Consider the following 14,811-nt stretch of genomic DNA (forward strand, 5'->3'; position numbering starts at 1 on the left):
TACAAAGCTTTCTGAATTACAGTAATATTTTATGGAACATACATATGTTTGACAATAAATGAAATATATTCACATATGTTTTTTTTTTATTATTATTTGATATTTACCTGCTCATTTATAGCAAAGAGCAATTATTCTCAAAAAGTGCACATGCAATTTTTCTTGTTCTATCTCACCCGTGGAAAGTCCACTGGAATACTATTTGGGGTAAGACATCCTAAAGTCTATTTTTACTTGTACTACCTCAAGTAAAAATGGACATATTTCTTTCTGTTCAAGTCTATTAAACCTTCAAAACTTACTTCAGAGAGGGGTTTTCTATAAGTGCAGAGGGTATTTCCACCAACTTGTCACCGCTGACAACTAATAATTTCAGATGAGAAAGATTGGTAAGTGCAGATGGCAAGTAGGTAATTATGTTTTTATGCATCAACAAGGTCTCAAGTTCTTCTAATCTGCAAAATAAAATACAAGTTTACATCAATCTAAAAGATAAAGGATGCAGACAATGTGCAGTTTTTACAACATGAGTAGCCTGTAGATAACAAAATATTAGATGGTGACCCTACTGTTCTACTTCGCTCTGCCACCTTGTCTTTTTCCCTGAATGTATTCTTGTGCCATCTGTTCCCCAAATAAGCATCGCACACACTCTGCCGTCCTCACAATGTATAGGAAAACATGATTCATTGTGTTTAGAGTTGTGCACTGGTGAATGATCTGCTCTTTTGTATTTTTTTTTATTCCAAAGTAGGAACAGAACACAGCATGTACTATGGTATGCTATATTAATGGCAGAAAGTGCTGTGCCCCACTGTGTTGATTGAGTAGCACATTGACTATCAAGGTAACGCTTTCCATATTTGTAGATTATGCTGCCCTAAAAATATTGTGCTGTTTTGCTAATACAGCCTTTAACCATTAGGATACCAGCGCTGTACATGTACGGCCCTGGGAATTAGGTCTGAAATCCCAGCGCCGTACAGCTATGGCGCACTGATCAGGCAGGCACAGGAGCTGCGCCTGCCCAATCAGCTTCAGGGGTCCAGCAGTCACTGATAGCCGGACCCCTGCTGTATACGCATTAACCCTGTCAGCGCTGACGCGGCATGTGCGGTATCCTGACGGATCCCAGGTGTCCATCGAGTCCCCGCGCTTCTATGACGGGGACCCAATGGCTTGTACGGCATCCCGATGCCTTCCTTTGGCATCGTGGCTGCCATCCCTGTAAGCCTGTGGGATCCAGCCCCATTAAGTAATACACTTACAGCCAAAGCATTACAATACAGATGTATTGTAATGCATTGTAAAGGGGAGCAGACCCCCAAAAGTTGAAGTCCCAGAGTAGGACAAAAAAATTAAGTTAAAAAAAAAAGTAAAAAAATCAAAGTTTTACAAAATAAAAAACTAAAACTTTCAAGTAAAAAAAAAGTGTCCTTTTTCGAAGATAAAGTTAAAAAAAATTGTAAAAAATAGGGAAAAAGAGAAAAGTAGACATATTAGGTATCACCACATCCATATCGACCGGCTCTACAGCTCTATAAAAATATCACATGATCCACCCTGTCAGGTGAACGCCGTAAAAAAATTTCAATAAAAACAGTGCCAAAACAGCCATTTTCTGGTCACCTTGGCTCACTAAAAGTGTTATTGTCACGGTCCCCCCAGTGACAGAGGTTAGAAGATTTAAGAGACTGGCTGCATATTAGGTCATCTGACAGCCTATCTGTTTTGTTTTGTTTTCACTTGTTGCAGTGTTGTTGTTGGTAATGACCACACCTCTTGTCTCAGGTGTAGCTTGTGGTCATTACTGCTCCTCTATTTAGTCTGAACTAACACTTCATACCATGCGGTTGATATTCTCTGCCTGGTGTTGGAAGAGCTGGTGTGTGGTACTCTTCTGAGTTCCTGCTCATATACAGTCAGGTCCATAAATATTGGGACATCAACACAATTCAAAATTTTTTGCCTATATACACCACCACAATGGATTTGAAATGAAACGACCAAGATGTGCTTTAACTGCAGACTGTCAGCTTTAATTTTAGGGTATTTACATCCAAATCAGGTGAACGGTGTAGGAATTACAACAGTTTGCATATGTGCCTCCCACTTGTTAAGGGACCAAAAGTAATGGGACAGAATAATAATCATAAATCAAACTTTCACTTTTTAATTCTTGGTTGCAAATCCTTTGCAGTCAATTACAGCCTGAAGTCTGGAACACATAGACATCACCAGACGCTGGGTTTCATCCCTGGTGATGCTCTGCCAGGCCTCTACTGCAACTGTCTTCTGTCCTGCTTGTTCTTGGGGCATTTTCCCTTCAGTTTTGTCTTCAGCAAGTAAAATGCATGCTCAATCGTATTCAGGTCAGGTGATTGACTTGGCCATTGCATAACATACCACTTCTTTCCCTTAAAAAACTCTTTGGTTGCTTTTGCAGTATGCTTTGGGTCATTGTGAGAGTTGAGCGGACACCTGGATGTTCGGGTTCAGCAGGTTCGGCCGAAATTGAAAAAAAAGTTCAGGTTCGGGACCCGAACTTGACCCCGAACCCGAACCCCATTGAAGTCAATGGGGACCCGAACATTTGGGCACTAAAATGGCTCTAAAATAGTTTTGGAAAGGGCTAGAGGGCTGCAAAAGGCATCAAAATGTTTTTAAGAGCATGGCAACTGTTCTGCAAACAAATGTGGATAGGGAAATAACTTAAAATAACATAAAATACAGAAAAATTCTAAATAACAATCTGGATCTAAGAGTAGGAGGTTGAGGAGGCGGTGGATGTGGCGGTGTAGGTTGACGTGGCGGTGTAGGTGGAAGCGGCGGTGAAGGAGGAATAGGTAGCCAACACTGATTTGTGTTATTTTTTATTTTTAAATTGGGGTATCCCCCAAAATATTGGGACATATAACAAAATAAAACAAAGAATAAGTGCACTTGAGTACAAGAATGGATGGTTGAGGCTGGTATAAATGTCTATTCTGCACAAAGTACGGACAAGTCCTGTGGGATCCATGCCTGGTTCATTTTAATAAACGTAAGCTTGTCCACATTGGCTGTGGTCTGTAATAATGCTCTCTGCCGTGCTAAACACACGTTCACACTATACGCTGGCTGCAGGGCAGGTCAGCATCTCCAAGGCTGACAAAGCTTTTCCACATTTGGGCCATGCTAACCCTGCCTTCTCAGGTGCTGGCGATGCCCCAGCTGCGTTGGTGACCTCTTCCTCCTCCTCTGCCTTTGCCTTGTGCTTCCACTGTGCCCCCGATGTCAGGTGGGAATGCCATCAGCAGCGTGCGCTTGTAGTCGCGCATCTTCCGATCAGCAACAGATATTTTTACTAAATTTAGTTCCCTGTCAGCAATGCAGAGCAGGGGTTCATTCATGGCAAAAGGGGGTTCTTGTCACCCAGCAATAGAACAGAGGATTTTGAGAGATTTAGGCCCCTGTCACCCAGGCACAGCAGGGGTTCATTCACGGCAAAAGGGGGTTCATGTCACCCAGAAATAGAACAGAGGATTTTGAGAGATTTAGGCCCCTGTCACCCAAGCACTTTTTTGCATTAAAATGGCTCTAAAATAGTCCTTGAAAAGGCTAGAGGGATGTAAAAGGCAGTAAAATGTGCTTAAGAGCATGGCAACTGCTCTGCAAACAAATGTGGATAGGGAAATAACTTAAAATGAAATAAAATAACAAGAAAATAAAAATTATTAGCCTGCAACTCAGAGAAAGAGGTGAATATGGAGTCGGAGGTTGAGGAGGCGGTGAATGTGGTGTTGTAGGTGGAGGCAGCAATGGACGAGGAGGAGGTAGCCAGCAATGTTTTTTTTTTTTTTTTTTATTGGGATAGGTAGCCTCCAAAATATTGGGACAAATAAAAAAATAAAAAAACAAAGAATCATTGCACTTGACTTGAGTACAAGAATGTATGTATGATGGTGGTATAAATGTCTATTCTGCACAAGGTATAGACAAGTCTTGTGGGATCCAAGCCTGGTTCATTTTAATGAACGTGAGCTTATCCACGTTGGCTGTGGACAGGCGGCTGCGTCTGTCTGTAATGACGCCTCCTGCTGTGCTAAATACACGTTCAGAGAGTACACTGGCTGCAGGGCAGGCCAGCACCTCCAAGGTATACAGGGCAAGCTCTGGCCATGTGGACAATTTGGAGACCCAGAAGTTGAATGGGGCAGAACCATCAGTCAGTACGTGTAGTTGTGTGCACAAGTACTGTTCCACCATGTTGTTCAAATGCTGCCTCCTGCTAACACGCTCCATATCAGCAGTTGGGGCCGGTTGTTGCGGCGAGGTGACAAAGCTTTTCCACATGACGGCCATGCTAACCCTGCGTTCTGAGGTGCTGGCACTGACACAGCTGCGTTGGCGACCTCTTCCTCCTCCCCTGCCTTCGCCTTGTGCTTCCACTTCTCCCCCGGCGTCAGTCGGGAATGCTCTCAGGAGAGCGTTTACCAGCGTGCGCCTGTAGTTGCGCATCTTCCGATCACGCTCCAGTGAGGGAATTAAGGACGGCACATTGTCTTTGTAACAGGGATCTAGCAGGGTGGCCACCCAGTAGTCAGCACACGTTAAAATGTGGGCAACTCTGCAGTCGTTGCGCAGGCACTGCAGCATGTAGTCGCTCATGTGTGCCAGGCTGTCCAGAGGTAAGGACAAGCTGTCCTCTGTGGGAGGCGTATCGTCTGCGTCCTCCATATCCCCCCAGCCATGCACCAGTGATGGGCTCGAGCTGCGTTGGATGCCACCCCGCTGTGAACATGCTTCATCCCCATCCTCCTCCTCCTCCTCATCCTCCTCGTCCTCCAGTAGTGGGCCCTGGCTGGCCAAATTTGTACCTGGCCTCTGCTGTTGCAAAAATCCTCTTTCTGAGCCACTTCTAAAAGACTGGCCTGAAAGTGTTAGAGATGAACCCTCTTCCTCCTCCTCATCCTGGGCCACATCCTCTTCCACCATCGCCCTAAGTGTTTTCTCAAGGAGACATAGAAGTGGTATTGTAATGCAGATAACGGCGTCATCACCACTGGCCATGTTGGTGGAGTACTCGAAACAGCGCAACAGGGCACACAGGTCTCGCATGGAGGCCCAGTCATTGGTGGTGAAGTGGTGCTGTTCCGCAGTGCGACTCACCCGTGCGTGCTGCAGCTGAAACTCCACCATGGCCTGCTGCTGCTCGCACAGTCTCTCCAGCATGTGCAAGGTGGAGTTCCACCTGGTGGGCACGTCACATATGAGGCGGTGAGCAGGAAGGCCGAAGTTACGCTGTAGAGCAGACAGCCGAGCGGCGGCAGGATGAGAACGCCGGAAGCGCGCACAGACGGCCCGCACTTTATGCAGCAGCTCAGACATGTCAGGGTGGTTGTGAATTAATTTCTGCACCACCAAATTCAGCACATGCACCAGGCAAGGGATGTGCGTCAAACCGGCTAGTCCCAGAGCTGCAACGAGATTTCGCCCATTATCGTACACCACCAGGCTGGGCTTGAGGCCCACTGGCAGCAACCACTCATCGGTCTGTTGTTCTATACCCCACCACAACTCCTGCGCGGTGTGGGGCCTGTCCCCCAAACACATCAGTTTCAGAACGGCCTGCTGACGTTTACCCCTGGCTGTGCTGAAGTTGGTGGTGAAGGTCTGTCGCTGACCGGATAAAGAGGTGGTAAAAGAGGAGGAGGAAGCCGAGTAGGAAGAGGAGGCAAAGAATGATGCCCTGTGATCCTTGGCGGCCGAAGGATGTGAGCCAAACAGGTCTCCGCCTGGGGCCCAGCTGCCACTACATTTACCCAGTGTGCAGTTAGGGAGAATATAGCGTCCCTGGCTGTGCTTACTGGTCCACGTATCTGTGGTTAGGTGGACCTTGCCACAGATGGCGTTGCACAGTGCACACTTGATTTTATCCGATACTTGGTTGTGCAGGGAGGGCACGGCTCTCCTGGAGAAGTAGTGGCGGCTGGGGACGACGTACTTTGGGACAGCAAGCGACATGAGCTGTTTGAAGCTTTCCGTCTCCACCAGCCTGAATGACAGCATTTCAAAGGCCAGCAGTTTAGAAATGCTGGCATTCAGTGCCAGGGATCGAGGGTGGCTAGGTGGGAATTTACGCTTTCTCTCAAAGGTTTGTGAGATGGAGAGCTGAACGCTTCCGTGTGACATGGTGGAGATGCTTGGTGACGGAGGTGGTGTTGTTGGTGGCACATCCTCTGTTTGCTGGGCGGCAGGTGCCAACGTTCCTCCAAAGGCGGAGGAAGATACCGAGGCAGCAGCAGAAGAGGGAGCAGGAGGGGCCTGAGCCCTTTCTTGGTTTTGAAGGTGCTTACTCCACTGCAGCCCATGTCTCGCATGTAGATGGCTGGTCATGCAGGTTGTGCTAAGGTTCAGAACGTTAATGCCTCGCTTCAGGCTCTGATGGCACAGCGTGCAAACCACTCGGGTCTTGTCGTCAGTACATTGTGTGAAGAAGTTCCATGCCAGGGAACTCCTTGAAGCTGCCTTTGGTGTGCTCGATCCCTGGTGACGCTGGTGACGGTGGCCAGTAGCAGGCGAACTGTTTTGGCGACGGCTGCTCTGCTTTTGCACCCTGCTCCCGCTTTTGCTACGCTGTTGGCTCGGTCTCACCACTGCCTCTTCCTCCAAACTCTGAAAGTCAGTGGCACGACCTTTATTTCATGTGGGGTCTAGGACCTCATCGTTCCCTGCATCGTCTTCCACCCAGTCTTCCTCCCTGACCTCCTTTTCGGTCTGCACACTGCAGAAAGACGCAGCAGTTGGCACCTGTGTTTCGTCATCATCAGAGACGTCCTGAGGTGGTATTCCCATGTCCTCATCAGAAAACATAAGTGGTTGTGCGTCAGTGCATTCTATGTCTTCCACCAGTGGGGAAGGGCTAGTTGGATGCCCTTGGGAAACCCTGCCAGCAGAGTCTTCAAACAGCATAAGAGACTGCTGCATGACTTGAGGCTCAGACAGGTTCCCCGATATGCACGGGGGTGATTTGACAGACTGATGGGCATGGGTTTCAGGCGCCACCTGTGCGCTTTCTGCAGAAGACTGGGTGGGAGATAATGTGAACGTGCTGGATCCACTGTCAGCCACCCAATTGACTAGCGCCTGTACTTGCTCAGGCCTTACCATCCTTAGAACGGCATTAGGCCCGACCAAATATCACTGTAGATTCTGGGACCTGAGGTAGTAGGTTCAGTAGGACAAGTAGCAGAACGGCCACGTCCTCTCCCTGCACCAGAGGCTCCACCAACACCACGACCATGACCGCGTCCCTTATTAGATGTTTACCTCATAGTTAGCGTTTACAAAGCAAAGTAAAAAGTGGTTAAGTCTGTTAAAAATAATTAACCGCCAATAAAAACCCTGATGTAGGGCATTGCACAATTTTTTTTTTTAACTCTATATGACAGCGTTATTTGTGGCCTAAATGTGACACTGACTTATTCTCGTCTTATCCCAGATGTGCAGTATATCAGAGGGTTTTTTCACCCCAGTAACCAAAAAGCCGTATTTCTGGCCTAAATGTGACAGTCACTTATGCACGTTTTATCCCAGATGTGCAGTATATTAAAGGGTTTTTTCACCCCAGTAAGCAAAATATGTATTTCTGGCCTAAATGTGACAGTCACTTATGCACGTCTTATGCCAGATGTGCAGTATAGTAAAGGGTTTTTTCACCCCAGTAAGCAAAAGATGTATTTCTGGCCTAAATGTGACAGTCACTTATGCACGTCTTATCCTAGATGTGCAGTATATTAGAGGCTTTTTTCACCCCAGTATGCCAAAGCCGTATTTATGGCTTAAATGTGACAATCTTTTATGTACGTGTAATCCCAGATGTGCAATATATTAGAGGCTTTTTTCACCTCAGTAACCAAAAAGCCGTATTTCTGGCCTAAATGTGACAGTCACTTATGCTTGTCTAATCCCAGATGTGCAGTATATTAGAGGGTTTTTTCACAACACAGCTATGCATTTAAGTCATCAGGTTCCCCGCTTTCATCCTAAAGGCTATAGACACCTTTGTGCACTAAAAATCAATAAACCCATATCTTACTTATGCAGCACATAATAAAATTGCTCTTGTTTGTTTACTGGTATCTGCTTTGCTTCACATGCTCTCAGAAATGCTCTTATATGAGTTTTATTCAGTGATGTCATCTCCTGTGAGAATCTGTGGGCATTCCTGTTGATTTTACATGCACCAGCACATGCTCTGCTGCCCGCCCCCATATCCTGTTACACAGCACAGCAAGCAGCCACTTACATATAGGCTGCTGGAACTACCAAGTAACTTGGTAGTAAGGTTTCATTTCAATCCACAACATAGTGAGTCTTACAGTATGCTACAACCTGTAATCAGCATATCTATTTCTCACTTTCCATTCTATAGAAAGTCCACTATTTGTAGACACAATAGGTATTTCTGCTGGTAATGTTAGTGCAGCGATTTACAGTCAGAACCATGGCGTTATAAGCAGGATATAGATCTCATTACTGACGCTCTCACTACATGCACTCTCTTCTGAATACAGTATTGTGTACAGTCCGCACAGTGAGTGGTCACTTGTCCCACACAGATTAGTATAGTGTGACGACACACAATGCTATGTACACATATAGGTACACAGTGGGGGAGATTTAGCAAAACTGGTGTAAAGTAGAACTGGCTTAGTTGCCCATAGCAACCAGATTCCTCCTTTTATTTTTCAATGAAGCTGTGAAAAATGAAAGGTGGAATCTGATTGGTTGCTATGGGCAACTAAGCCAGTTCTACTTTACACCTGTATGATAAATGACTATATATATAAAAGAGAAAAATGACAGCACTCTCAAACACTTTCTTCACCCCTGTGGTCGCAATGTTTTCAGCTCATTCACAGAGTCTTTTCAAGATATGAGCTAAAACGTTGCGACTAGTGTTGAGTGAACTTATGCTTCAAGTCGGCGTACAAGGTTCAGGTTATCTTAGAATTCCGTTATGGATTCCACTACCATGGACCATAAGGGTCTATTCACACGTCCGCAACTGTTTTGCTGTCTGCAAATTGCGTACCCGCAAAGCACATACACAAGCCACGTGCGTTCCGCATTTTGCGGACCATACATGGCTGGCACTATGATAGAAATCCGTGGCTGTGGACAAGAATAGGACATGCTCTACTTTTATTTCAGGGCTGTGGAATGTAAGTGCGGATTCGGACAGCACATGGTGGTGGTGTCCTCATCTTTTGCCCCCCCATTGAAAATGAATGTGTCCGCACCGCTTTAGCAGAATTGCAGAACGGATGTGGACCCATTATGCGGACGTGTAAATGGACACTTAGTTATGGTCCGTGGTAGCAGAATTTATAACGGAATTCTTACATAATCCATACCTGAACCTTGTACGCTTTTTTACACCTTTTTGTGAGAGTGCTGCCATTTTTTTAAATTCTTATATTGTCCTGGATTTGTTGCCGGATCCATTGGCCTGCACCTCCATATTTATATTTGGCCTGATGTGCTGCCATTAAGTATATATATATATTGTGGGAACTCGCTCTGGTATACAGGATTAGCAGAAGCAGTACAGAGGCAACAACAAGTTCTTTGGATCAAACAGTTCAGTGTTTTTCAAGTGACAAAACAAGCAGTCATATTCAAGTAAAAAAGTCACCTTGCGGTGTTGGCGGTAATTCACACCATGCAGCAATTGTGCCTCAAAGAGTCCTTGCTGATGGCAGCACCAACCTGTTTTCACGCCACACAGGTAGCAAGCCTTCATCCATACACAAGGCTCCCAGATCCCAAAACAGAGACCTGTCTTCTGAACCCAGCTGACTATTTAAGGACAGCAAGGTGGTGCCAAAACCCGGATCGGCATTTAAAATCTGGTCCGGTATTTGACCCCACCTGGATGTAAATCAGCCCAGCAGCACATGCTGGGAGGAATATACCTGTTTTCCCAGACCAAACCTCTCACTGTGTCACATACACCCCCTTTGTTCAACCCTGAGGGGGTGAACAAAGGACAGACAGTGTACCCGAGACAGGGCATCTGCATTTCCCTGTAATGGACCTGCCCTGTGTTCCACCAAAAACTTAAAGTTTTGCAGGGAGAGAAACCATTGGGTGACCCGGGCATTTCTGTCCTTGGCCTGGTCATCCACTTGAGAGGGGAGTGGTCAGTCACCAGGCGGAATTTTCTCCCCAATAAATAATAGCGGAGAGATTCTAGTGCCCAATTGATAGCCAGGCACTCTCTTTCCACTATACTATACCAGGTCTCGGCTGGGGTGAGCTTAAGGCTGAGGAAGACAACGGGATGCTCCTCCACGTTGACTTCCTGAGACAGTACAGCACCGAGACCTACTTTGGAGGCATCGGTCTGTACTGAAAACTCCCTTTTGAAGTCAGGCATCAACAAAACCAGGGACCCGCACAGGGCTGACTTCAAAGCGGAGAAAGCCTCTTCCGCCCGATAATCCCAGTGAACCATCATTGACTTGTGTCCTTTCAGGAGTCCTGTCAAGGGCGCGGCTAGAGTAGCAAAGGGGGGAACAAACCTCATGTAATAGCCCACCATTCCTAGAAATGACTATATTTGCCTAGTGGTGACAGGTCGGGGCCAATTCCGTATCGCCTCAATTTTGTTCACTTGGGGTTTGATGACTCCGCACCCAATGACATACCCCAGGTACTTAGTCTCTTCTCACCCTATCACACATTTTTTTGGGGTTAGCGGTTAGGCCAGCTTTCCAAAGGGAGTCCACTGCAGCCTGCACTTTGGGTAGGTGACTTTCCCAGTCGGTACTGTGGATGACAATATCGTCCATGTAAGCCGAAGAGTACCGACGATGTGGACGAAGCACGATGTCCATTAGTCGCTGAAAAGTGGCGGGGTACCATGCAGACCAAAGGGTAAGACCTTATATTGATGCAGCCCCTCAGGCGTGATGAAGGCAGTTTTCTCTTTGGCAGTCTCCATAAAGGGCACCTGCCAGTACCTTTCGTGAGGTCCAAAACAGAAAAATACCGGGCTTGTCCTAAACACTCGATGAGCTCATCCACCCGGGGCATGGGATACGCATTGAATTTGGAAAACTCGTTAAGTTTTTGAAAGTTGTTACAAAACCGCAACGTCCCATCTGGCTTGGATATCAATACTATAGGACTGTCCCACTCACTTTTTGACTCCTAAATGACGTTTAGCTGCAACATTAGCTGCACCTTCCCCGATGTGGCTTGTCGCTGAGCCTCGGGCACCCGGTATGGTTTTAATCAGAGTTTTGCCTGAGTCTCAGTGACAATGTAATGCTGGATTATAGAAGTGCGTCCAGGGAGTTCAGCCGCCTCTCTTCCTTTAGACAGGGCCGCGGCCTGTCTTCTGTACAGGTTTCCCTATCTTACCACGGTTTGAGTAAATTCACATGTTAAGCCTGCTCTGGCTTTCGCTGCCCTAGCTGGTGTACCTTGTAGCTTGCATCTCCAATTTTCTCGAGTACCTCGTAGGGCCCTTGCCACCTAGCCAGGAACTTACTGTCCACAGTCGGCACCAGAACCAAAACCCGATCACACGGGTTAAATATCGGGACCCGAGCCTGTCGATTATAGACCCGACTCTGGGCTCACTGAGCTGCCTCCATATGCTCCCTAATAAGAGGCAACACTGTCTCTATCTGATCTTGCATCTGGGTAACGTACTCAATGACACTTTTATGTGGAATGGGTTGTTGCTCCCACGCCTCTTTGGCCACGTCCAAGAGACCGTGAGGGTGTCTGCCATATAGCAGTTTGAAGGGCGAGAACCCAGTAGAGGCCTGGGGTACCTCTCACACTGCGAACATGAGATAGGGCAGAAGGAGGTCCCAGTCCTTACCATCTTTAGACACTACCTTTTTCAACGCATTTTTTAATGTTTGGTTAAACCGTTCTACCAGACTGTCCGTTTGCGGATAGTAAACGGACGTCCGTAGTTGTTTTATGTGCAGGAATTTGCAAAGTTCCCTCATCACCTTGGACATAAAAGGGGTCCCTTGGTCGGTCAGAACTTCTTTAGGTAGTCCTACTTGGGAAAGCATAACCATTAGCTATGATTTTGGCCGAGGTATGTCGCAGTGGCACCGCCTCCGGGTACTGAGTGACATAGTCTAGAATAACTAAGATGTGTTGATGCCCTCTGGCGGACTTCGGTACTGGGCCTATGAGGTCCATAGCTATTCGTTCAAACGGTACTTCGATAATCGGGAGAGGTACTAGGGGACTAAAGAAATGTGTCTGGGGGCTAGTTATCTTGCAGGTCGGGCAAGACTTACAAAACTCTTCCACTTCTTTGAATATGCTAGGCCAGTAAAACCACTGTAGAATATGATCCTGAGTTTTCTGCAGCCCCAGGTGACCGCTGAAAACGTGTTGGTGGGATAGATATAACACAAGCTTGCGATAAGCCTTGAGGACCACCAACTGTTCAATAGGTTTACCCCGTAGTTGGTTTACCTGATACAACATATCTTGATGAACCACAAAATGGGGAAACACTGACTCTGCCCCAAGTTGTTGCGGTTCACCATCTACTATTAACACATTTTCCCAGATGAGGGATAGGGTTGGCTCCCAACGTTGGGCGGTACCAAAATTATCCCCGGAGTCGTTGAGGTCTGCCAATTCAGGACCCGGCAGCAAGTCCTCCACGTCTCCCATCATCACACTTAGCGGGGTTGTCTCCCCCTCTTCCACCGAAGTGGCGGTCACCCCTACTGCTTGCCCTTTTGTCTCAGGTTCCCAGGGTTCTGGTCTCCCCCCTGAGTCGGGTCACTCTGCTAGGGTTACCCCTGTCTCATGGGTATCAGTCACGCTCATAGCAGGCCACAGTGCCGGGAAGCCCGGGAAGTCTCTCCCTATTATGAGTTCATAATGTAAATTGGTGGCGGCGGCCACCTCATGGGTCCACCTGCATACGACTTTTCGTCAAGTATACTCGGCGGGCTGCACCAGGGAAGCTTTTACCAGGGATACCAGATCCCCTGAATCCAGCAGAGCTACCACCAGAGTGTCTCCCCCTTCCACATGGCACAGTTGGCTATTGCCTAAAGTCTCTGGGGTACCTGTCGCACACAGCTTCCTGGCATACAAAGAGTGGCAGTAGCCATAGTTATTATCCATGGGTTCGTCCGGATGGAGACAGTCGGCCCTTATGTGGCCAGGCTCCTGACACCACCAGCACACTATCGGAGCTAGGTCTGTAGGGGGTATTTGCTGGAAAAACAAAAATATTTTGGCCTTCACTACAGCCTACCTGCACTTGCCCGCATCCTCCACCAATTGTGTTGACTCGCTCTGGTAGACAGGATTAGCGTACACAGTATAGAGGCAACAACCAGTTCTTTTGATCAAACAGTTTTATTCACACTTTAGGCAAGTGACAAAACAAGCAGTCATATTCAAACAAAAAAGACACCTTGCGGTGTTGGTGGTAATTCAAAGAGTCCTTGCTGATAGCAGCACCAACCTGTTTTCACGCCACACAGGTAGCAACCCTTCATCTAGACACAACGCTCCCAGATCCCAACACACAGACCTGGCTTCTGAGCCCAGGTGCCTATTTAAGGACAGCCAGGTGCTGCCAAAACCCGAACCGACATTTAAAATCGGGTCCGGTATTTGACTTCACCTCGCTGTAAATCAGCCCAGCAGCACATGCTGGGAGGAAAATACCTGTTTTCCTAGACCAATATATTAGGGTTACTCCTGCAGTATATAAATATTTTGCTAGAGATAGTTGTGCATTGTGTAAATACATATATATATATATATATATATATATATATATATGCACTCACCTAAAGAATTATTAGGAACACCATACTAATACAGTGTTGGACCCCCTTTTGCCTTCAGAACTGCCTTAATTCTACGTGGCATTGATTCAACAAGGTGCTGATAGCATTCTTTAGAAATGTTGGCCCATATTGATAGGATAGCATCTTGCAGTTGATGGAGATTTGAGGGATGCACATCCAGGGCACGAAGCTCCCATTCCACCACATCCCAAAGATGCTCTATTGGGTTGAGATCTGGGGGCCATTTTAGTACAGTGAACTCATTGTCATGTTCAAGAAACCAATTTGAAATGATTCGAGCTTTGTGACATGGTGCATTATCCTGCTGGAAGTAGCCATCAGAGGATGGATACATGTTCTCATTTTGTTTACGCCAAATTCGGACTCTACCATTTGAATGTGTCAACAGATATCGAGACTCATCAGACCAGGCAACATTTTTTCAGTCTTTAACAGTCCAATTTTGGTGAGCTCGTGCAAATTGTAGCCTCTTTTTCCTATTTGTAGTGGAGATGAGTGGTACCCGCTGGGGTCTTCTGGGTCCCATCCGCCTCAAGGTTGTGCGTGTTGTGGCTTCACAAATGCTTTGCTGCATACCTCGGTTGTAACAAGTGGTTATTTCAGTCAACGTTGCTCTTCTATCAACTTGAATCAGTCGGCCCATTCTCCTCTGACCTCTAGCATCCACAAGGCATTTTTGCCCACAGGACTGCCGCATATTGGATGTTTTTCCCTTTTCACACCATTTGTAAACCCTAGAAATGGTTGTGCGTAAAAATCCCAGTAACTGAGCAGATTGTGAAATACTCAGACCGGCCCGTCTGGCACCAAAAACCATGCCATGCTCAAAATTGCTTAAATCACCTTTCATTCCCATTCTGACATTCAGTTTGGAGTTCAGGAGATTGTCTTGACCAGGACCACCCCCCTAAATGCATTGAAGCAACTGCCATGTGATTGGTTGACT

At 46.8% G+C, this 14,811-nt stretch overlaps 1 protein-coding gene across 1 annotated transcript in view; it reads right to left on the reverse strand.

Moving 5' to 3' along the window:
• LRRC2 (leucine rich repeat containing 2) overlaps positions 1-14,811 on the reverse strand; it is a 531,872-nt gene that overhangs the window by 14,885 nt on the left and 502,176 nt on the right. Inside the window, exon 7 of the mRNA XM_040416971.1 lies at positions 303-455. Coding sequence (XP_040272905.1) covers positions 303-455 — 153 coding nt within the window. The remainder of the gene's footprint in view (positions 1-302; positions 456-14,811) is intronic.

Source organism: Bufo bufo, chromosome 2, assembly GCF_905171765.1.
Source record: "Bufo bufo chromosome 2, aBufBuf1.1, whole genome shotgun sequence".
Classification (NCBI taxonomy): Eukaryota; Metazoa; Chordata; class Amphibia; order Anura; family Bufonidae; genus Bufo; species Bufo bufo.